This window comes from Leucoraja erinacea, chromosome 2 (assembly GCF_028641065.1).
Source record: "Leucoraja erinacea ecotype New England chromosome 2, Leri_hhj_1, whole genome shotgun sequence".
NCBI classification, from domain to species: domain Eukaryota; kingdom Metazoa; phylum Chordata; class Chondrichthyes; order Rajiformes; family Rajidae; genus Leucoraja; species Leucoraja erinaceus.
In genome coordinates, this window is record NC_073378.1 from 27306300 (window position 1) to 27328600 (window position 22301).

The 22301-nt window shown below is 46.3% G+C and overlaps 1 protein-coding gene across 2 annotated transcripts in view; it reads right to left on the minus strand.

Annotated features, from left to right (window-relative positions):
- The window catches only part of eci2 (enoyl-CoA delta isomerase 2), an 80246-nt gene that overhangs the window by 42261 nt on the left and 15684 nt on the right, over positions 1–22301 (minus strand). For both annotated transcript variants that reach the window (XM_055653744.1, XM_055653752.1), the window contains exon 2: positions 20729–20885. In XM_055653744.1, the coding sequence (XP_055509719.1) occupies positions 20729–20885 (157 nt within the window). The remainder of the gene's footprint in view (positions 1–20728; positions 20886–22301) is intronic.

Genomic DNA, 22301 nt, shown 5'->3' on the forward strand with positions numbered 1-22301 from the left:
GACTACTTTGGTCCTATAAAAATCAAGAGAGGACGAAGTCTTGTTAAAAGATATGATGTAATCTTCACCTGCATGGCAAGCAGGGCAGTACATCTTGAAGTTGAATCTACACTTGACACAGACTCCTGCGTCTATGCATTACGAAGATTCATGTCAACGACGTCAAGTTTCATCTTTAAAATCGGACAATGGCACAAATTTTATCGGAGAGGAAAGAGAATTGAGAGAAACACTTAATGGCTTAAATCAGACCAGGATCTAGAATTATATGCTTCAGCGAGGGGTAAGGTGGTACTTTAACCCCCGCTGCAGGATCCCATCACGACAGTGTTTGAGAACGATTGATCCGCATGGTTCGAAATGTGCTGCGCTCTGTTCTTAAACAACAAGTTCTGGACGATGAAGGATTGCAAACTTTACTTTGTGAAGTTGAAGCAATTTTAAATGATCGACCCATTACCAAGAGTTCTGATGATCCAATGGACCTGAAAGCACTCACCTAGTACCACAGGGAGGAGTGAAACAAATGTTGTAGATATATTCAGAAAGTAGCTGAACAAGCATTTGAAGAACAAAGAGTGGATAATGGAGAACCAGTGGATGTGTTATATCTGGACTTCCAGAAGGCTTTCGACCAGGTCCCACATAAGAGATTAGTATACAAACTTAAAGCACACAGTATTGGGGGTTCAGTATTGATGTGGATAGAGAACTGGCTGGCAGACAGGAAGCAAAGAGTAGGAGTAAACGGATCCTTTTCAGAATGGCAGGCAGTGACTAGTGGGGTACCGCAAGGCTCAGTGCTGGGACCCCAGCTATTTACAATATATATTAATGATCTCGATGAGGGAATTGAATGCAACATCTCCAAGTTTGCGGATGACACTAAGCTGGGGGGCAGTGTTAGCTGTGAGGAGGATGCTAGGAGACTGCAAGGTGATTTGGATAGGCTGGGTGAGTGGGCAAATGGATGGCAGATGCAGTATAATGTGGATAAATGTGAGGTTATCCACTTTGGTGGCAAAAACAGGAAAGTAGACTATTATCTGAATGGTGGCCGATTAGGAAAAGGGGAGATGCAACGAGACCTGGGTGTCATGGTACAACAATCATTGAAAGTAGGAATGCAGGCGCAGCAGGCAGTGAAGAAAGCAAATGGTATGTTAGCATTCATAGCAAAAGGATTTGAGTATCAGAGCAGGGAGGTTCTACTGCAGTTGTACAGGGGCTTGGTGAGACCACACCTGGAGTATTGCGTACAGTTTTGGTCTCCCAATCTGAGGAAAGACATTCTTGCCATAGAGGGAGTACAGAGAAGGTTCACCAGGCTGATTCCTGGGATGGCAGGACTTTCATATGAAGAAAGACTGGATAGACTCGGCTTGTACACGCTAGAATTCAGAAGATTGAGGTGGGATCTTATAGAAATTTACAAAATTCTTAAGGGGTTGGACAGGCTAGATGCAGGAAGATTATTCCTGATGTTGGGGAAGTCCAGAACTAGGGGTCACAGTTTAAGGATAAAAGGGAAGTCTTTTAGGACCGAGATGAGAAAATTATTTTTTACACAGAGGTGAATCCGTGGAATTCTCTGCCACAGAAGGTAGTTGAGGCCCGTTCATTGGCTATATTTAAGAGGGAGTTAGATGTGGCCCTTGTGGCTCAAGGGATCAGGGGGTATGGAGAGAAGGCAGGGATGGGATACTGAGTTGGATGATCAGCCGTGATCATATAGAATGGCCTACTCCTGCACCTATTTTCTATGTTTCTATACTGGAATATTTGAATAAAGAAGGATAGTAGGAGGCTCAGAGAAAGGGCAGGATATGAAGGTATTTTGAAAATTATAAAATTATATAATTGAGCAGAGCCAACATGGATTTATAAAAGAAAAATATTGAACTAATTTACTCATTGTAGATGTAGCCTAGTCCACCACACAGACCAGACTGCTCACCATTGACCTCAGCTATACTTCACGCTGCCTCTGGAAAGTGGCCCACATATTCAACAACCTTTCCCATTATGACCATTCCTGCTTGAACCATGAAGTTATGCAGCGTGGAAACAGGCACTTCGGCCCAACATGTCTACTCCGACCAACATGCACCATCTACACTAGTCCCACCTGCCCTCGCCTTGGCCATTACCCTCTAAACCTATTGAACCAATGGGGTTCATTTCCTGAATCAGCATGATCAGATTGAGATTCAGATTAGTTTCTCATCATTTACACCAGGGTGCAAAGAAATTCCTTGTGCACATATAGTCAGAGTCTTACAGTGTGGAAACAGGTCCTTTGGCCCAACTTGCCCATAGCAGCCTAACTAGTCCCACCTGCCTGCATTTGGCCCACATCCCGCTCAACCTGTCCTATCCATATACCTGTCCAAATGTTCCTTAAACGTTGCGATAGTCCCAGCCTCAAACTACATCCTCCGGCAGCTCGTCCCATACACCCACCACCCTTTGTGTAAAAACTTTGCCCCTCTAGTTCCTATGAAATCTTCCTCCCTAAGTCGTCTGGTTCTTGATTCCCCTACTATGGGTAAAAGACTGCATTAACCTGATCTATTCCTCTCATAATCTTGTGCACCTCTATAAGATCACCCCTCATCCCCCTGCGCAACCTCTCCCTAGTCAGGCCCTCAAGTCCTGGCAGCATCCTCATAAATCTTCTTTGCACCCAAGCCTGCTTGACAATATGTTCTCTTTGTTCCCATCAGATACAGAAGTTTGAAAGCGCACAGCTTCTTCCCCTCTATTATCAGACTTCTGAACGCTCCTTCTATAAGCTAGGGTGCTGTCCGATTCACCTCTACCCCCATTGCGGTCATTGAACTTTGTCTCTGGAACTGATGCACCACAATGCTGAAAACTATAAGCTTTTCACTCTTCCTCGGCACACGTGACAATAAACTAAACATTAATAAGTGAAAGGAGCCAGCTGATCAGTCTGCAGGAGTACATGCTGTGGGATGCACTGAAGCTTGGTGCAGTCAATGTAAAGGCTTTGTGGGGAAGGACGGCAGTCAATGGCCCTGCCGCCACGTGACACCGAGGGACAGTGGCCCTTTTAACAGCCCGTCAAAGTCTAAAGGGTGCAATTGTTCAAGGAGGCCTCGAATGGCCTGATGCGTTGTATAAAGAATGTATTAACTTGATGACACTGCAAATGTATTGGCTCTACAGCACTGATGTGTTGACTTGACAGTCTGAATGCAAAGTACTGATTTTTATTTGTTGCATAAATTTAAGAATAAAGATTAGTTTTGAAATTAGAAAAAGGAACAGTGGATTACTTGGATTGGAACTGAGCTGTCAGCTAAAATGATCTAGCCATACTGATCATTTTATAAAGTGCTTGGAAAAGTGACTGCAATAAACTAAACTGAACTAATTCCCTCCTTCCCTCAATTGTCACGAGCCACGAGGTCAGAGCTGGGCCAAGGACGGCCTGAGGTGGATGGGCCGCGACACCGAGAACTAAGGGGGACCCGGCATGGAGGGGGGCCGCTGAGAACTAAGGGGGACCCAGCGTGGGGGGAGGGGGCTTCCAAGAACTATGGGTGGGGGTGAGGAGAGAGAAGGGATGAGTGTTTTTTGTAACTTTGTCGGCATCTTTGTGGCAACTTTTTTGTCTATATGGACAACAACAAGGTATTTGATAAAGTTCCACATAGCAGGTTGCTGTGGAAGGTTAGATTGCATGGGAGAGCTAGCTGACTGGATAGAAAGTTTGTTTAAGAAGGAACTGCAGATGATGGAAAATCGAAGGTAGACAAAAAATGCTGGAGAAACTCAGGGGGTGCAGCATCTATGGAGTGAAGGAAATAGCCAATGTTTCGGGTCGAGACCCATCTTCAGAGAATTGGTTTTGTGGAAGGAAGCAGGGTGATGGTGTTTTTCAGGCTGGAAGCCTGTGACTAGTGGTGTGCCTCAAGGATCGGTGCTATGGCCATTGCTGTTTGTGCTTTATATCACTGATTTAGATGAGAATATAGAATTGGGTGGTATAGTGAAGATGGTGAAGACAAATTACAGCAGGATCTCATCAGATGGGCCAGTGGGCGGAGGGATTGTGAGGAGTTTAATGCAGATAAGCGTAAGGTGCTGTATTTTGGGAAGTCAAACCAGGGAGGGGATGATGATAGAGGATTATGGGCTTGCGTTCATGCATGTGGACAGTGCAGATATATTACAAGGAGGCATTCACATTGTACTCTCAGATTTCTTTACTCCCCTTTACGCTCCCCTTTAAGAACTGAATTTCCCAGTTTATAATGTTGAAAGAATGGAGCGAATGGGCTGATATACACTAGAATTTAGAAGGATTAGAGGGGATCTTATTGAAACATATAATATTATTAAGGGATTGAACACACATGAGGCAGGAAACCGATGTTGGGGGAGTCCAGAACCAGGGCCCACAGTTTAAGAATAAGTGGTAGGCCATTTAGAACAGAGATAAGGAAAAAAAAAAATTCACCCAGAGAGTTGGGAATCTGTGGAATTCTCTGCCTCAGAAGGCAGTGGAGGCCAATTCTCTGCATGCTTTCAAGAGAGTTAGATAGATCTGGTAATGACAATTTCAAACCTTTCCATTGTCAGTACTACAGAGCCAGGGGGGGGGAGTGAAACAAATTCACGCAGTTGATGATAAAAACTAATCTTCCAGTCGTCATTTCCAGTTTCATTGATTTTAATTGAAGTTGTTGTAAATACAAAGTAGTGAACATACCAGATCCTCTTTATTCATACAAATTGTAGCTTTCCGTTCTTACTATCTGAACTGGTAAAAAACTACATTCCTCCTCTCTTGCCGGCTCCAGTCGATCTGACCACTCCCTCTGGTTTCGCTAGCCCCCTCGATGTATGTCACGCCCATCTACGTATTAAAAGCTCCCCCCCCCATGCACACAAAATAAATTCTGCAAGAAATATCTAGACAAAATAATAAAATATGCTAACAGTAACTAACCTAAGCAAGAATGGCTCCCACACACCGGCCCCTAATTGTTCTACGCATATAATAAAGCAATTACCAATAAACATTAAAAGGAGCTATAAAAGCTTAACATATTATCAAAAACAAAAGATATGCACTATGTTAGCATTAAAACGTCTTTAGTAATTCTTCAATCTTCTTCTTTGGCTTCTTGGGAGCAGATATATCTTAGTTATCGGTCTTACCAAGATGTACTTAAACACTGTTGTGGTATCAGTCCAGAAGATGGATTAGTCCAGTAAAAGCTGTAATTCCTTTTGCAGCATTATGTCAACTCTGACAGCTAGAACTGCAGCTGCAAGCTCCATTCTGGGAATCGTCATTTGCTTCAACGGTGCCACTCTGGCTTTTCCCATAATGAATGCAACATAAACTTCTTTGTTGTTATCTTCCAGTCTTAGATGTGAAACAGCACCGTAGTCACTATCACGTGCGTTTGAAAAGTGGTGCAAATGTGTCAATCTAATTTGACCAAAGTTAGCGGGCTTCATGCACTGGTCGACTTTAAATTTCGACACCTTGTTGGGATCTGCGAACCATCCTGTCCATCGCTGAGAGAAGGTTTGCATTATGCTCTCATCCCATTCGAGTCTTGCAAGCGCGAAGAAACCAGAAGCGGGGGCCGCGCGGAGGCCGAGTGAGTGACATGAAGTTTGAGCAAAGTCCATGGGAAGTTCAAGCGTGATGTACGGCGTTGAGGTGGCTGTGGGCCGGCAGGTCGTTGTCGTGCAGAATTTTTGAACACGGTCAGTTTTTCGGAGCCCCGCGCGATGTTGGGACCAGCTCCGCACAACTCCATACGGCTCCGGTGATCGAAGTGGGACCGGCCCCGCGAGGGCGTATGGCTCAAACGACCACGTGAGGTCACGCTTGCAGCATGCAGGCGCATGCTGGTGGGACCGACCCTTTAGGTTGCGCTTGCCGCATGGAGTCGCATGCTCGTGGGATAGGCCCTTTACAGAGCTCCTGCATAACCTTGGCTGGCAGAGTAAGTGGGGTGCGAAAAATCCTAAAGGATCGTATATAGAGTCAACTACGGATAAGATGCCCCTTCGGGTGTATAGTCGTTCGTCTACCACAATTCTGAACTTGAACACATCTGCTTCAACGCACCAGTGCAAGGTGCAGTGCACTACTCGGAGAGGCGACGCGGCTTTGGCTGCAGCGGCTTACCAGCGGTCCCGTTGTCTTTGTGTTTTTTATGTTGTTTATTTTGTTTGTTTAGTCTAGTTTTTGGTTTTAGCTTGTGTTTTTTGGGGGGGGCGGGGTTGAAACGGGGTTTGCAGTCTCTCCCTTGTCGTATTCCCCTTCTCTGCCTCCGTCTGCGCTGAGGCCTAATGGAGCTGACGACCTCGAGGCTCCGGAGGCAGAGCCCGCCAGGACTCGCTCTGAGCTCGCTCCCGTGAGGGTGGTCCGGCTCAGGGCTGGAAGAGGCTGGGACGCTCCCGTGAGGGCGGCCAGCCCGAGGGTGGAACGAGGCTCCCATCGGAGCGGCCGAGCTCGGGAAGGTGCGGCACTGGCAGCCCGAGGGAGGTTCGGCGCCCAAGTCGGGGCGGCCTGGTCCGGAGGAGAAAGCGACGCCCAAGTCGGGGCGGCCCGGTCCGGGGGAGAAGCGACGCCCAAGTCGGGGCGGCCCGGTCCGGGGGAGGTTCGGCGCCCAAGTCGGGGCGGCCCAGCCCGAGGCTGAAGACGGCGCAGTACTCACGTGAGGGTGGCTGGGACGGTGTTCTGGCGGCGGTGGCCTGAGTCCGGGGTTCGGCCGCGGGCCAGCAGCTGCTTCTGCAGGACTGGTGGGCGGCAGCTTCAACCACCCCGGGCCGCGGTGTTTGAGCCGCGGGACTGTTCTTAACATCGCCCGGGGGGGGGGGGGGGGGGGGGGGGGGGGGGGGGGGGGGTATCGCCCCAGCGCAGAGGGAGAAGAGGAGGGAAGAGACTGCGACCTAAGACTTTTGCCTCCATCACAGTGAGGAGATGCTGGGTGGACTCACTGTGGTGGATGTTAATATGTGTTTATTGTTGTTTTTATTGTATGGTATTATATGTATTATATGTATGACTGCTGCAATTTCATTCAGACTTCTGAATGACAATAAAAGGCTATCTATCTAAGCCTAGTGCCCTTCCCATCGGCAGATTGTCTTTGTCCAAATCCAACTCCCTGGTCTCCTTGGCTCTGTGTTCTTGTGGAATGGATGTCAATACAGCACGGCTGTTGCAGATCCACTTTGACAGCATGAATCCTCCCTTTTGGCAGAGGGAAGTCAGGTGTGCTGCCATTTGAATTGCTTCCTGTTCCGTAGACATGGACTTGAAACAATCATCCACATAGAAGTTGTTCTTTACTGCGTCTGTCACCTTTGCTGGGAAATAAACGTTGTTGTCCTCAGCAGTCTTCCTCAATGCAAAGTTTGCACAACTTGGAGACGACACTGCTCCAAAGAGATGTACCTTCATCCGGTATTCAACAAGATCCTGCTACGCATCACCCTCGGGCCACCACAGGTATCGCAAATAGTCAATACGTTTTTCCGATACCTTGACCAGATGAAACATTGCTTTGATATCAGCCATCAAAGCAACCGGTTCTTCTCTGAATCTGATGAGAACTCCAATGAGTGAGTTGGTAATGTCTGGACCCTGCAGCAGTCGGCAGTTAAGTGATGTTCCTTTGATTACTGCTCCACAGTAATAGACCACCCTCAAGGTCTCTTTCCTCGAGTGATACACCCCCTGGTGTGGGATACACCAGAGCTCTCCATCACTTCGATTCAGCTGGTCCACTGGTACCTTTTCAACATAACTAATGTCAATCATTCCTGCGAGGAAAGATGTATATTCATCATGACATTTCTTATTCTTGCCAAACCTGCGTTTCAGGCTCTGGATAAGCTACACTGCAATGCCACGGTTATTTGGCATGCTGACGCTTTCTTGTTTGAAAGGCAGGTCTAGACAATAGTGTCCATCTATCATCTTTACTGAGTGATTCATAATATCCAGGAACTTTACCTCTTCTATGGACATTTCTTCTGCTTCCTTGCTGGTTCTTTCACTGAAGTTGTGATTGTATTGCTTGACCTGTAGCTCCTCTAAGTTTACGGTAGATATTCAATTGACAGCAGCAGCAGGTCCCCTGTCTCTCCCCTTGGCTGTTGACCAGCTCCCAAGGTTCCAACACCTTTGAAGCATTTGTTCCGATGAGTAGGTCGATACCAGAGTTTATTTCAGTAGTCTTGATATCCTTCAAGTAAGACCATTGTTTCAGGTCTTCCTGCTTAGGAATGTTTGGATGAGAAACAGGCATGGTCTTATGTGTAAACACATCAACACCTGCAAAGGGTCATCAACACCGCACAAAAAATCACTGGCTGCCCACTGCCTTCCCTGAAGGACATCTTCAGCTCTCGTTGCCTTGGCAGGGCAGCCAACATCCTGAAGGACCCTTCCCACCCTGGACACAACCTGTTCCCCCTGCTGCCCTCTGGCAGATGGTACAGGTCTTTCAAAACTCGCACAAACAGACTCAGAGACAACTTCTACCCCATAGCCATACGTGAACTTAACAATGCAAAATAAGAAATAACACTCACATTCAACTGAATGGTTCTACCTCAGCTGCTATTGTTATTTATCTGTAATTTTTCTTTCTTTTTTTTATATGCATATGTTTTTACCTTTTCTTATATATTTAAAATTGCTCTTGTGAATCGCACCGTGGGATTGACTTTTTAAAATTTCGTTGTACCATGTGCAATGACAATAAAGAGATATTCTATTCTATTCTATTCTATTCTATTCTATCAGATAGTTGTATAAAATCGTCTTTGGCCAGACTAGATATTTCCAAACCAGAGATATGATGACTAAACACAGACTTAATTTATGGTACGCGAGAGAATCTTAGTCTTTTGTCCTGTAATGTTCAGCCTTCTCATCAAGCTTTCTGTGCAAAGAGTAGTTGAACTTCCATGATCCAAAAATATGTATGTTTGCATCACCGTGTCCCCCTTGCGGCTCTTTACCTACACTGGTAAAGTACAGGTAAAGATACAGGTTCCTTCACCGGCCCCAATATGCGCACACATTCCAGATGAGGAAACAGCATCACTCACAGTTGGCTTCTCATTCTGTTCCGCATGTTCTGGCTTATTCTTTTGTTCTTCTGTTCAGTGTGAAGTAATTCAGGATAATCCTGTTTGCACACGTCACCAGTCATACGACTCTTGCAGTCTTTGGCCAGGTGTCCTTCCTTCTTGATCAGTGGACACACCGCCCCAATGTGTGACCACTTCTTCTTGATCGTTTGGCCTCAAGTATATAGATCCTTGCTTTGATTACTGCCAGCTCCGTCTCTAGTTCCAACTTTTCCATCCCTCTTTTGAAATGTTCTTCTTGTGCCTCACGCTCAAGCTTGGCTTTGGTTTCTGCCAGCATAGTCTCTCTTTTCCATTGCTCTTTTTGTGCCTCTGGCTCGTGCCTTTTTCTTATGGCGGCAGCCTGCTCCAAGAGAGCAGCCCTATCTGCTTGAATTTCACTACGAACCGAGACCCTTGAAGATGCACATAATGCAGAACCAAATTGGTGACTTGATCTTCGTCTTGAGACCTTTGAAATACTGTCTTCAGGTCTAATATATTCTGTGGCTACAACACTTTGTTGTATAGCCCCTCCAACTGTCGAGTGCGTAATTTGCTGTCCAATTTCAGATAACCACCCATTTACATCTTCCATGAAACCATCAAAAAATTCCATTCTTTCTTGAAACAACTGATTAGCCTTTTTTCGCTCCTCTTCAGGCAGTGGTATTTCCAGCAATGACTCGTGGTTATCTCTGACTTCATTGCAGAGCTTGATTAATTGAACCAGGTTAGATTGTACTTCCTTCACATTCTCATCTAATTTCATGAGTTCCTTCAGCTTTTCAATGAACTTGTTAGCTTGTTGACATAACGTGTTGTTTGACTTCTGGCGTCTTCCCAAGAACAATAATTGGCCTTTGTTGGTGAATATGATGGTTCTTTTTTTCACATTTTCCAGAACCCTATTCCACTCCGCCCTCTTGTGGCTGAGCTTTGAACATCCCAGTGGCTGTCCCTTTAAGACGTGTTGACGTAAAACCGTATGCTTATCAAGCTGGAATTCAAAACAATCTGAGCGGGAATTCAAAACATCAGATTGCAGAGATTCTCATAGTGTTTCTATAGTAACCGTCATTTTCAATAAAGCGTTTACAGCTTTTCTCAAAGCTGTTCCATAAACTGCTTTTTAATGCAGCCTTGGCCGTTCCATAAAACTGTGGAATTCTCTGCAGAGGGCGGTGGAGGCAGGTTCTCTGGATGCTTTCAAGAGAGAGCTAGATAGGGCTCATAAAGATAGCGGAGTCAGGGGATATGGGGGAGAAGGCAGGAATGGGGTACTGATTGGCATGATCAGCCTTGATCATATTGAATGGCGGTGCTGGCTCGAAAGGCCGAATGACCTACTGCACCTATTGTCTATTAATGCAGTCTTTTAATACAGCCTTCTTGGCCGTTCCAAGTACAGCCTACTTGGCCGTTCTAATACGACTTAAAGTAGCCGTTCAATAAAGCCTTTCAGCTTTTCCGTACAGCATAATGAGGTAGCTGTTCGTTTACTCACGATTCCCTGCGCTGGCTTTCGAAGTTTCTAATCTTCGTTCTTCAGGTAGCACAGGAGCCGACCTTGTCAAGTTGACTACAACTTTGTTCCAGTTTTGGCTTCAATTCCACTCATAGAGAACAGTTTTTTTACATTAATGTAATGGCAATTTCAAACCTTTCCATTGTCATTACTACGGGGGGGGGGGGGGGGGAAAAATTTACGCGGTCGAATGATAAAAACGAATCAGCCAGTCGTTATTTCCAGTTTCATTGATTTTAATTGAAGTTGTAAATAAAAGTGAACATACCAGATCCTCTTTATTCTTATACAAATTGTAACTTTCCGTTCTTACTATCTGAACTGGTAAAAAACTATGTTCCTTCTCTCCTGCTGGCTCCAGTCGATCTGATCACTCCCTGTGGTTTCGCTAGCCCCCTCGATGTATGTCACACCCATCTACGTATCAAAAGCTCACCCCCAAGCACACAAAATAAATTCTGCAAGAAATATCTAGACAAAATAATAAAATATGCTAACAGTAACTCGCCTATACAAGAATGGCTCCCACACACCGGCCCCTAATTGTTCTACGCATATAATAAAGCAAGAATGGCTCCGATGGAGCTCTTAAAGATAGCGGAGTCAAGGGATATAGCGAGAAGGCAGGAACGGGGTACTGATTGTGGACGATCAGCCACGATCATCGTGAATGGCGGCGCTGTCTCGAAGGGCCGAATGGCCTACTCCTGCACCTATTGTCTATATCGCCTCTTATTCTTCTGAACAAAATGTAACATTTATTTTCATTAAATTTAATCTGCTTCCTATTCCACTCTCAATTCATCTTCTCATCAATATCTACCTGGTCTTTGGTCCTTGTGCAAGAAGGAATTGCAGATGCTGGCTTAAACCGAAGATAGACACAAAAAGCTGGAGTAACTCAGCGGGACAAGTAGCATCTCTGGAGTGAAGGAATGGGTGACGTTTTGGATCGAGACACTTCTTCAGACTGAAGAAGGGTCAACACCCGAAACGTCACCCATTCCTTCACTGCATGCTGTTTGTCTGGCTGAGATTGTCCAGCTTTTTGTATCTATTTTTGGTTCTTGCTGTTTCTCTTTAATTACAGGCGGCACGGTGGCGCAACAATAGAGTTGCCGCCTCACAGCATTGGAGACCTGGGTTCGATCCTGACTACGGGTGCTGTCTGTAAGAAGTTTGTACGTTCTCCCAGCGACTGCGTGGGTTTTCTCCAGGTGCTCCGATTTTCTCCCACACTCCAAAGATGTACAGGTTTGTTGGTTAATTGGCTTCTGAACATTGTCCCTAATATGTAGGATAATGTTAGCATACGTGGGTTGATTTTGCCACAACAATTAAACACATTTATCTGCGCTGCTTTTTTAAAAATAACATTTGCAGATTTCTCAGCCTACAATCACCCCTCCTGTGTGTAGAAATGTTTGGATGATTTTAGCCACAATCTATTGAATTTCTGCTCTTATAGACAACACTCAGCAGTAGGCCATTCGGCCCTTTGAGCCAGCACCGCCATTCAATATGATCATGGCTGATCATCCACAATCAGTCCCACGTTCCTGCCTTCTCGCCAAATCCCGAGTCCGCTATCTTTCAGAGCTCTATCTAACTTTCTCTTGAAAGCATCCAGAGAAATGGCCTCCACTACTTCCCCTTTTCCCAACTTGACACCATTCAGATAATAATGTGCCTACCTGTTTTTGCCACCAAAGTGGATAACCTCACATTTATCCGCATTAAACTGCATCTGCCATGCATCTTCCCACTCACCCAACCTGTCCAAGTCACCCTGCATCCTCGTAGCATCCTCTTCACAGTTCACTCTGCCATCCAGCTTTGTGTCATCTGCAAATTTGCTAATGTTACTTTTAATCCGTTCATTTAAATCATTAATGTATATTGTAAATAGCTGCGGTCCCAGCACCGAGCCTTGAGGTACCCCACGAATCACTGCCTGCCATGCTGAAAGGGACCCGTTAATCCCTACTCTTTGTTTCCTGTCTGCCAACCAATTTTCTATCCATGTCAGTACACTACCCCCAATACCATGTGCTCTAATTTTGCTCACTAATCTCCTATGTGGGACCTTATCAAATGCTTTGTACTCTACATCCACTGGCTCTCCTTTGTTCATTTTCCTAGTTACTTCCTCAAAAAATTCCAGAAGATTATTCAAGTGTGATTTCCCCTTCGTAAATTCATGCTCTCGGACCGATCCTGTTACTGCTATTCTCTCTGTGGGTCAACACAGAACTCTATGACTAAGTTGGAATGGACTGGGTGAAAGATGGTAGATTGCATTAAATAATGTTCTCATTTTTAAAGGCAGATAATATAGAGCCAAGGAAAATGTTCAGTGAAAATCAAGTAATGAACAGGTACATTTATGCTGATATTTTGTTTATATTTTCATAATTTTAATGTTCTAAATGTACAAGCCTTTCCATTCCTGTATAACCTGAGACATTCAGTAAAATAACCAATCACATTGCTGTTTCTTCATCCAAACACTGAGGAAACCAATGATGCAACTTAAAAGAAAGGATAACTAGAATGGAAAATTGGAAAATAAAGGAATGGCATGCTATAAATTTAAATTAAGTCAGGTTTTTTGCATTATGGAAACATGCATAGGGAGAAGAGGGAGTGACCGTGGTCAGACTCGTCCTTGAATATGCTGCTGGCCTTGCCGAGGCAACATAAAGTGTAGATGGAGTCAATGGAAGGGAGGTTGGTTTGTGTGATGGTCTGGGCTGCGTCCACAATTCGCTGCAATTTATTGTGGCCTTGGATGGAGATGTTCCCAAACCGTGCTGTGATGCATTCTGATAAAATGCTTTCTACAGTGCATCTGTTTAAAAGGTACCTGGACTTGGCGCTGACAGACAAGAAGCTGAAGCAAAGAAGTGGAAGCCAAATAACCGAATGGAAACAAAGCCGAAATGCCAACTAAACAAAAGGGTGGGACACCTAAATGCAAGCTAACCGAAAGGGTGGGATGCCTAAAAGCCAACTAACTGAAAGGCTGCGTCGCCTAAAAGCAAACTCGCCGAATGGCCGCTCTGTCTAAACACCACCTACCCGAAATGCGGCGTTGCCCACAAGCCAATGGACCGAATGCCGCTCAATAGAAAAGTCAAATAACGTACTTGACGTTGCCGGGGAGCGGGACTTGTCAGCGATTGGTCCAGAACCCCGCGTCATCACATCGCTGTGGAGGGGTGAATATTGTCCCACACCTCCGCTCCACCCCACAGCCCATGGAGGGTGGCCGTGGGAGAGTGGGGGCTGTCCCGAGGGATGCGCACCTTCGGCCGCTTACAACTTGGTGCTTGGGTTCAGATTGCCCAGTCACCTATGGCTTGTGTGGGATAATTACCCCCATGCTCCTGTCTCCCCCTTCTCTCTCCCCTCTTCTCTCTCTCCCCTCTTCTCTCCCTTCTCTCTCCCTCTCTCTCCCCCCTCTCCCTTCCTTCTCTCCCCTCTTCTCTCTCTCCCCCCCCCTCCCTCTCTCTTTTTCTCCTCTTTTCTCTCTCTCTCCCACTTATGCAGAGCAGCTATGGAAGTTCAGAAAACTGGCACTGACAGCAAAGATAGACACAAAATGCTGGAGTGAATCAGTGGGACTGGCAGCATCTCTGGAGAGAAGGAATGGGTGATGTTACGTGTCAAGACCATTCTTCAGACCTGAAGACTGTCTGAAGAGTCTCGACCCGAAACACCACCCATTCCTTCCCTCCAGAGATGCTGACTGTCCCACTGAGTCACTCCAGCATTTTGTGTCTATCTTTGCTGTCAATGCCAGTTTTCTGAACTTCCAGAGAAAGGGAGAAGGGGAGAGAGAGAGAAGGGGGAAAGAGAGGCGGGAGAGAGAGGCAGGAGAGAGAGGCGTGAGAGAGAGGGAGAGAGAAGGGAAAGGGAGGGGGAGAGAGGGGAGGCGGAGAGAGAGAAGGGGAGAGAGAGGGAGGGGGGAGAGAGAAGGGGAGACGGGAGAGTGGTGGTCATTTTTCCACACAAGCCATTGGTGACTGGGCAATCTGAACCCAAACACCAAGTTGTAAGCGGCTGAAGGTGCGTATCCCTCGGGACAGCCCTCACTCTCCCACGGCCACCCTCTGCGGGCTGTGGGTCGTGTGGAGCGGAGGAATGGGACAATGTTCATCCCTTCACAGTGATGTGATGGCGCGGGGTTCTGGACCAATCGCTGACAAGTCCCGCTCCCCGGCAACGTCATGTCCGTTATTTGACTTTTCTATTGAGCGGCATTCGGCCCGTTGGCTTGTAGGCGACGCCGCATTTCGGGTAGGTTGCGTTTCGGCAGTGGCCATTCGGTGAATTTGCTTTTAGGTGAGGCTGCCTTTCGGTTAGTTGGCTTTTAGGCCTTCCGCCCTTTCGGTTAGTTTGCATTTAGGCGTCCCACCCTTTCGGTTATGTGGCGTTTTGGCTTTGTTTCCATTCAGTTATCTCACTTCCGCTTCTTTGCTTCGGCTTCTTGATCGTTGGTGCCACGTCCGCACATGGTTTAAAATGGCCTAAAATGCTTGTTTTTTGCAGGATTATCTTTGCATTAAAGAAATATACTATAGCAAGAGAATTATACTACAGCAAAACATGGAGCATGTAAAATAGGTAGTAAAAATATGCCTCAGAAATATAGATTTTGCTTTTGTTACAAGGCCGAGAGATTGGCGTTTGCAGGAAATGAATAGCAATGCTTACTATCCAAGAGTTAGCATTGAGATAGACACAAAATGCAGGAGTAACTCAGTGGGACAGACAGCATCTCTGGATAGAAGGAATGGGTGACCTTTCGGGTCCAGACCCTTTTTCTGGCTGAGGGCCGAGGACTCATTGAGCATTGAGAACTGGCTAGCGTTAGATTGAAAAAATATGGATACAGCTGCCTCTCCGATACTTTGTTCTTGGACGGAAATATAATAGTATCTGACCCAAATAAATTACAGCTAAAGCTAAACAGAAAATACCAAAGAACACTCAGTTTATTCAGCTATCTATTTGTCTGCATCAAAAATAGGAATTAAGGTGAGGGGGGATAGATTTCAATAGGAACCTGTTGGGCAACTTTAAAAAAAACACACAAAGGGCGGTAGGTATATGGAACAAACTGCTGGAGCAGGTAGTCGAGGCAGGTACTATCGCAATGTTTAGAAACATTTGGACAAGCACAAGGTTTAGTGGGATATGGGCCAAATGGGCTCCTTGTGTAGGGGGCGCTGCTCTGGCAGCTGCCATGTCAGCAGTGCATTATTTTTTTCAACCTTTTTTTATTTTTTAGTATGTTTTAAAGTATGTATTTAATGTTTCTTCATGTGCTTTGTGTGGGGTGTGGTGTGGAGGGGTAAGGGGGAAACCGCTTCGGTCGCCTCCTCCATGGAGAGGCGAGTTTTTCCAGGTCGCCTCCCCCGTGGCCTAACATCAAGGATCGGCGCGGCCTTTCCCGGAGACACGCCCGGGGCTTCAGCGGCGGGCACAGCGTGGACTCTCGTTGTGGAGCGGGTGAGCCCTCGCTGGGGCTCGCTGGAGGGAAGCGCTCCGTTTCGCTGGCCCGGGGCAGCCGGCAGCCTGAAGTCGCAGCCTGAAGTCGCGGTCTGCAGAGCTCCAGCTGGTGCGGCGTCTACAGCCCGGGATCTCTTGTGGGGGACCCGGGGGAAGAAGAAGCCATCACTGCCGGCCCGCGGCCAACTTCTACCGCGGGGCCGGCATGGACTCACCATCACCCCTGGAGGGGAGCTTCGACCGCCGGCCCTGCAGTATACGGTGCTTCTGGCTGCGGCGGAGACTTTAAATCTCGACCGATCGGCCTACATCATCTTAAAGCCGCGGTCTCCGGTGAGGAAGAGCTGATCCTGGTCTGACTCTGGACTCTGGTCCTGTCCACGGGGGGGGAAATGGAGGAGGACTGGCCAAATTTTGTGCCTTCCACCACAGTGATGAATGCTGTGGTGGATGTTTGTGTTACAGTTTTATTGGGGTTGTGTGTTCTTTATTATTGTACTGCTGCTGACAACCCAAATTTCCACCGACCCTGGTTGTGTGGCAATAAATTATATCTATCTATCTAAATGCAGGCAGTTGAGTAGATAGTTAGTTTAATTTAGTTTATTATTGTCTTAGTAGAGCTTTTGTTGCGTGCTATTAAAGTAGAAAGATGATACATGGGGTTTGTTGGTCGGTGTGGGCAAGTTGGGCTGAAGGGCCTGCTTCAACAATGTACGACTATCTGCAGAACAACCCTCCTAATCTCACTTTTGCTTCATCTTCATTTATCTTGGACATGTTACAGCAAGGAAATCCACAGTTACATTAACTCCTCAGGGTATAACGATAAATTGCACTGGTAGCGATTATGTTTATGTAAAACTTTTGTGTCATCAAAGCTGAACATTTTGCAAATACACTCAGTGCACTTGAACATCCGATGATCTGTAGGTGGAGGTCACAGCACCTAATTCTAGTGTTACACTGCCCAAGTTAGAGCTTAGAGCCAGAGTCACTTCATTCATCATCGTTGAAAACATTAGCAACATTAGCATTCAGCTCAGCGTTTAACACCATCATCCCACAGAGACTTGTGGAGAAACTAACCCTGCTGGGCCTCAACACCACCCTGTGTCACTGGATCTTGGACTTTCTGACAGAGAGACCGCAGTCAGTCCGTGTTGGCAAGAACACTTCAGGCTCGATCACGCTGAGCACCGGCTCCCCTCAAGGCTGTGTGCTCAGCCCGCTGTTGTTCACACTGCTCACACATGACTGTGCTGCCAGATTCAGGGACAATAAGATCATAAAATTCGCGGATGACACAACAGTGGTGGGACTCATCAGCGGAGATGACGAATCAATGTACAGGGAGGAAGTAAAACAACTAGTGGACTGGTGCGGCAAAAATAATCTAGAATTAAATGTCGACAAAACGAAGGAGATGGTTGTCGACTTCAGGAGGGCGCAGCCAAAGCATACACCCCTCAACATCAGTGGCACTACAGTGGAGAGAGTGGAGAGCATAAAGTTCCTCGGTGTGCAAATTACAGACAGCCTCACCTGGTCCAGGAACACCACTGGGACCGTCAAACGGGCCCATCAGCGACTGCACTTCCTGAGGAAACTAAAACAGGCCTCACTCCCCACCAACATCCTCAGGACTTTCTACAGGGGTACGGTGGAGTCTGTACTCACGTACTGCATAAATACGTGGTACTGCACCTGCAACTGCTCGGACAGGAAGGCTCTGCAGAGGGTAGTGAGGGGAGCAGAGAGGATCATTGGCGTCTCCCTACCCCTCGGTACAAGAACTGTTCCAGAGCCGCTGTCTGAAAAAAGCTCAGAGAATTGCTAAGGACAATCTAAGGATTCTCCCCATAGAGCAGGGCGTTGATGATGTGATCCCTCCAACTGACATTTTGAACTTTCCTGAGCATTTAGGACAAACTGCACCCCCTCCACATACACCTGGATCTCCTGCCATCAGGCAAGAGATATCGAAGCATCAAAGCCCGGACTACAAGACTGCTAAACAGCTTCCTACCACAGGCTGTGAGGCTGCTAAACAGTCACTCTGTACTCACAGTCACTTGATTCTGCGGCTGGCACGGACACTTTAATAACTGGCACTGGCCACTTTAATAACTGGCACTGGCCACTCAAATCAGCTGCCCCGGACATTTTTATGATTGGTTTATTGTATTTTAACATTGTGTTTTACCTGCTTTTAACTATTTATACTGTTCCATCAGGGACTGGATTGTTTTTAGTGTTATTATGTGTGAAATGTTTTAAATTTCATGTGCGATGCTCCGCTATTCCCCGGGAAACGTCTTTTCATTTTGCACTGCACAACTGTTGCTTGCAAGATGACAATAAAGGTTGATTGATTGATTGATTGAACGCGGTGGTGCTGGTTTCCGACTGGCACGGTGACTGACGCACTACACATCTCTGTCCTCCATGCAGCTGGCAAGCTCCTCTTTTGTCTCTGCACATGCGTCTTCCATCAACGTCTTCATCATCATCTTGATCTGCCATCCCGGGTTACGTCTTCCATGGGTGGGTTCCCACAGCACAACCTTGTTTGCTGGTCATTTCTGGGTGGCAGTGACCAGCGAGCCTCATCCTTCTCCACCTGACCTTCTCGTGGATTCTCCCCATAGAGCAGGGCGTTGGTGATGTGATCCCTCCAACTGACATTTTGAACTTTCCTGAGCATTTGGGTGTAGGTACCGTCGAGAGACTTGGACAGTGCTCAAGTAAGAGTCCATGCCTCACACCCGTACAATAATATAGTCTCCACAGTTGCATGGAAGAATCTTCTTCTTCTTAGGCCCCCTTCGGTCATGGCTGACCATGGGTGTCTCCAGGATTGGAGGATGCCCTGTGCGTGACTTTGTTTAACGTGGGGAGACTGGTGCACAAACAGCCATCACACGGTCCTTGACAGAGCTAGGTCAGGATCCAGTGGCATGGAGTCCAATACGACGGGAGACCCTTTTCTGCTGCAGCCTTCATCCGCCTTCCCAGCCGTTGTAACGCTCCACTAAGGTCAGCCATCGTCCTCCGCCTGTTCCACCGTTGAGGACTTGGTTGGATTGCTCTTTGTCAGAGTCCTCCACCTCGACCTTACAGCCATGGGTGGCCCTACCAGGAGCATAGCTCCAGACGGCATCGCTCTCAGGATCTCAGGACCACACAATCCACAGAAGAGTCACACAGCAGGGAAAAAGACTCCTCAGCACAACTCGTCCATGCTGGCCTCGAATGTGTTGCAAGGGTTGGTAGTTGAGGCTTAGTTTAGCGATACGGTGCGGAAACAGACACTTTGGCCACCGAGTCTTAGCCAACCAATGATCCTTGACCACTAGTACTATCCTACACACACTAAAGACAATTTTTCTTTATCAAAGCCAATTAAACAACACACTTGTACATCTTTGGAGTGTGGTAGGAAACCAGAGCACCTGGAGAAAACCCACGCGGTCACAGGGAGAACGTACAAACTCCCTGCAGACAGCACACGGTCAGGATCAAACCCAGGTCAAACTCCTGCTGCACCACTCCAAAAGCAAAAAGAGAGAACTAGACAGAGTTCTTAAAGATAGAGGAGTCAAGGGATATGAGGAGAAGTCTATTGTCTATTGATAGTGATATTTAAGAGGCTTTTGGATAGGCACATGGATATGCAAGGAATAGAGGGACATGGATTATGTGCAGATAGACAACTGACAGTCTTGGCATCATTTTTGACACCACTGTGGGCTGAAGCGTAGCTGTGCTTTTTTCTATGTTCTATCTACCAGTCCCATTTGAAATGCTTGTCCGATACCTGCAAAAGCTAGCCCCACACACATTTCATATTCAGGTTGACTTTGTTTTGTTCTCCAATGCTGACCGCGTGGCTAGCCCCAAATTTTTCATATTCAGGTGACTTTGTATGCTCCGTGACCGCGTGGGTTTTCTCTGGATGCTCCGGTTTCCTCCCACATTCCAAAGATGTACAGGCTTGTAGGTTCATTGGCTTCTGTAAATTGTCCCTAGTGTGTTGGATAGAATGAATGTGAATGGGAGATGGTGGGCTGGCGCAGACCCGGTGGGCCGAAGGGCCTGATATTGCTGTATCTCAAAACTAAAACTAAACTAACCGGAAGTAATGAGGAAATTTGTTCAAGATTTTGACATTAGATTGTGATACAGTGATTTCTGTTGGCAGTGCATGCAGGAGGGCATTGAGTTTGGCCCATTCAGTCGTGCAAAGTGGAAGTAAATCACCTATAGAGGACGAATATTCAGTGGCTGAAGCAGCAGTTGAACAAATTCCACTGGAGTAGATATGACAAAATTAAACACAGATATTTTCAAAGGCACAACATTTTATTTTAGAATCGTAGGTTTTTAAAAAATCAAAAATGCATATTTTTTTCAAGCCAATGTGAACTCTTGTAGATTCAGGTGGGCTGTAAGAAAACCATTCACCTGACCAGGTGAAAAAAAATAGAATTTCTAAATGTTCTAATAATTAATTACTTTTTCCAGTTTTAAATGTATTACCTGTTTAAACAATGCGTATATCTTTAATTTGACTTCATTTCCAGGATCCTTGGTTAAAGTCTTCAATTTATCCTTTGCAATATCAAACTCAGCTTCTGTCGCAACCATGGCTGTTCCAGTTATGTGCAAATTAATAGCTGGTAAACTCCGGGCCAATCTGTGCAATTAAACAAATCAAGCCAAAATTAAGCCAAAATATAGATAGAAAATTGAGTTTGCCCTTGACCACAGGCACTGTTAGTCAGGTTCATAGTTATACAATATGGAAATAGGCCCTTCTGCCCAACTCATCCATGCCGACCAAGATGCCCCATCTAAGCTAGTCCCATTGCCCAGCATTTTGCCCATAACTCCCTAAGCCTCGGTGGCACAGCGGCAGATTAGCTGCCCTACAGCTCTTGCAACGCCGGAAACCCGGGTTCGATCCTGACTACGGGTGCAGTCTGTGTGGAGTTTGTACGTTCTCCCCATGACCACATGGGTTTTTTTCCGAGATCTTCAGCTTCCTCCCACACTCCAAAGATGTACAGGTTTGTAGGTTAATTGGCTTGGTGTGTGTGTAGGATAGTGTTAATGTGCGGGGATCGCTGGTCGGTGTGGTCTCGGTGGGCTGAAGGGCCTGTTTCCATGCTGTATCTCTAAACTAAAAAAAACGAATATACCTGTCCAAATGCCCTATAATTATTTTGGTAGCTGAAGGCCTATCGAGTCTACTCCACCATTCAGTTTCAGTGTAATTTATTGTCATGGCTGATCTATCCCTCTCAACCTCATTCTCCTGCCTTCTCCCCCTTACTCATCCAGACTGAGAAGTCTGAAAAATTTGGTATACCGTCTGTGACTTAGCAAATTCCACAGATGAAGGGAGACCAAATTGAAACTTACCGAATAGTGAAAGGCCAGGATGAAGTGGATGTGGAGCGGATGCTTCCACCAGTGGGACAGTCTAGGACCAGAGGCCATTGCCTCAGAATAAAAAGATGCAGCGTTAGACAGGAGATGAGGAGGAATTACTTTAGTCAGAGGGTGGTGAATCTGTGGAATTCATTACCACAGTGGAGGTTGTCAATGGATATTTTTAAGGCAAAGATTGACAGCTTCTTGATAAGTAAGGGTGTCAGGGGTTATGGGGAGAAAACAGGAGAATGGAGTTGAGAGGGATAGATCAGCCATGACAATAAACTAAACTGAAACTGAATGGTGAGTAGACTCTATAGGCAGAATGGCCTAATTCTGCTCCTATCACTTATGAACCATAGAAAGCATACTATCGACTTGCATCACAGTTTGGTTTGGGAATAGTTCTTCCCAAGACTGCATGAAATTGCAGAGTTGTAGGTGTAAACTGATCCATCACAGTTCCCACCATGGACTCCAGGTGCATATCGGAAGACTGCCTTGGAAGAACCACCAACATAATCAAGGACTTGTCCCACTTTGGACATTCCTTTTCCCTGCTCCCATCCAACAGGAGATACAGAAGCTTGAAAGGACGTCGCATCAGACTCAAGAACCAGTAATCAGGCTTCTGAACCGTCCTCCATAAGCTAGGGTACGTCAGATTCAATTCTAC